The 2029-nt window shown below is 36.6% G+C and overlaps 1 protein-coding gene across 1 annotated transcript in view; it reads right to left on the reverse strand.

The window, feature by feature from the left end:
• TASP1 (taspase, threonine aspartase, 1) overlaps nt 1-2029 on the reverse strand; it is a 370289-nt gene that overhangs the window by 55849 nt on the left and 312411 nt on the right. Inside the window, exon 10 of the mRNA XM_012640422.1 lies at nt 1257-1330. Within this exon, the coding sequence (XP_012495876.1) occupies nt 1257-1330 (74 nt within the window). The remainder of the gene's footprint in view (nt 1-1256; nt 1331-2029) is intronic.

The raw sequence follows: 2029 nt of genomic DNA on the forward strand, positions 1-2029 counted from the left end.
AGAGGCTTCCATGTTGAACAACATAAATATGAAATGTTTATATCATCAGAGAAAATTCTATTAGACAGTGCTTAACCCTTGAATCACCTTTAAAATGGGCAATTATAATTCCCTTCTCTATAGATTACAAACAAAGCAATCTTGAGGCATGCTATAATGAAATAGGTCTACTAATACAATATGAATATTGTACCAGGTGAGGGTAAGATAAAAGGGGATCTCAGCAATGTTTTCACAAATATATGTCAATCCTTGTCTGATGAAATGCTCTTATACACTGTTCCCTGTGAAGCTACTAGTTTGCCATATAATATGCAGAAGTAAGTCCATCTGTATGAGTATTATATGCCAAATGAGTAATAAAGTATTCTTATTGTACTTATCCTGTATTTATGACTCAATCTGTATTAGACAATTTATATCAGAAGTTTCCTTACTTTATATTTCCAAATGTGCGAAATAACTCATTTTCTTTAAAAAAGAGGCTGCCCAATTTCACAGCTTTGCAATTTAGGTACTTTAATGCCAAGTAAACATCATCTACTACAGCTGTTTCTAAAAATTTTATGAAGAAGAACATGTGGCCAATATAAAATAAAATCTACAAATTATATTTCTTACTCCCCTACTCGACCATCAAGAGTCCAGGGAAGCCAAGCAGCTCAAGAGGTAGTGTATAGATGCCTATGTGATTATTGTAACTCACTGAACGACATGTGCCACAGGCATGTGGCAGGCAGAGGCAAAGATCTTAGACTCTGACAATGAAGATAATATGCTGGGACATGCCAGAACCCTGGAATGTGATCCAGGTCACATTTGCAAGCATGTCAGCCACCTCTTCCACCAAACATGCAAGGATGCTTTCCAGGGGCTGAACTCACTCTGCCCCAGTTTCCTTTATGTCTTCCAATACTCCTTGCAGAATCACCCATCTATGTCAACTCATCACTTTCACTCCCATTTTCTCTTCCCAAACCCGTTTCCTCTTTTCCATTTATTCACAATGGGCAAAGAGAAGCAAGATGGGGAAAAAAAAAAAAAGTTTTAAGCCACCTTGTTCTGTCACCAAACGCAAAAGAGAGATGCTGTCTTTCTTTAGGATTGTTAACTATTCTTAATCAGATTTTTATGAAGATTATAGAGCTACTGCCCAAGAGAGGCTGAAAAACTTCATCCATATCAGCTTAGTTGGTCAGAGGTTTATGCAACGGCTACAAGGTTTTCAGGTTACGACCCAGTTTTCCCCGACTTACCTTGGCTTTCCCATCCTGGGCTGACATATATCCAACACACATGCTCTCTGTTGTGTGGCTCCACAGAAATTCCACTACGGTGAAAGAGAACACAAATAGGCACATTCAGATCACAGATGGAAAATAAATCTTTGCTTTTTAATAGAACAGTTAAAGATAGCTTTATATTTAACACACTCAGTTCCCCACTTTTCATTTGCTCCTTCATAAATGTCAAGATGATTTACTGCTCAAAACCATGTAATGCCATTTACTGTGAAATGAAAAATGTATTTTTCTTGTCAAAACTTATGATTATTACATGTAAAATAAATGCTCTTCTGTTTGAAACTTGTAACATTAAACACACACACACTCATATATACTGTACACACTGATTTAGTAAATGTAATATTCCAAAGTATAGCTTTATTGAAACACACATGTACGCACACGCATGCGCGCGCATACACCAGGTCTTAAAGTCTTAATTACTAAATATCATTCTCCACGAAAAGGAACTAGGATTCCTTGGAGAAATGTCAATTCCAGAGCTGTGATAGGGAAAATATAAATGAACCTGGAACACATCTTCCTGTGTCAGAAAGTAAGGAAACACCCGAAGAATGAAGGGGAATTATCAAAAGGACCCAAGGGTCAGTTTGAAGGGTTCTCACCGGCAAAAGCAGCGTCTATCAAAATTAATAATGAGTAATAAATTGTAACTACTGAACAAAATAAGAACCAATGAGTCCATACTTATCTAAACAAATAAATGAATAAATGGAAGAGAA

Source organism: Propithecus coquereli, unplaced genomic scaffold (genome assembly GCF_000956105.1).
Source record: "Propithecus coquereli isolate 6110/MARCELLA unplaced genomic scaffold, Pcoq_1.0 Scaffold153, whole genome shotgun sequence".
In the NCBI taxonomy this organism is placed as follows: Eukaryota; Metazoa; Chordata; class Mammalia; order Primates; family Indriidae; genus Propithecus; species Propithecus coquereli.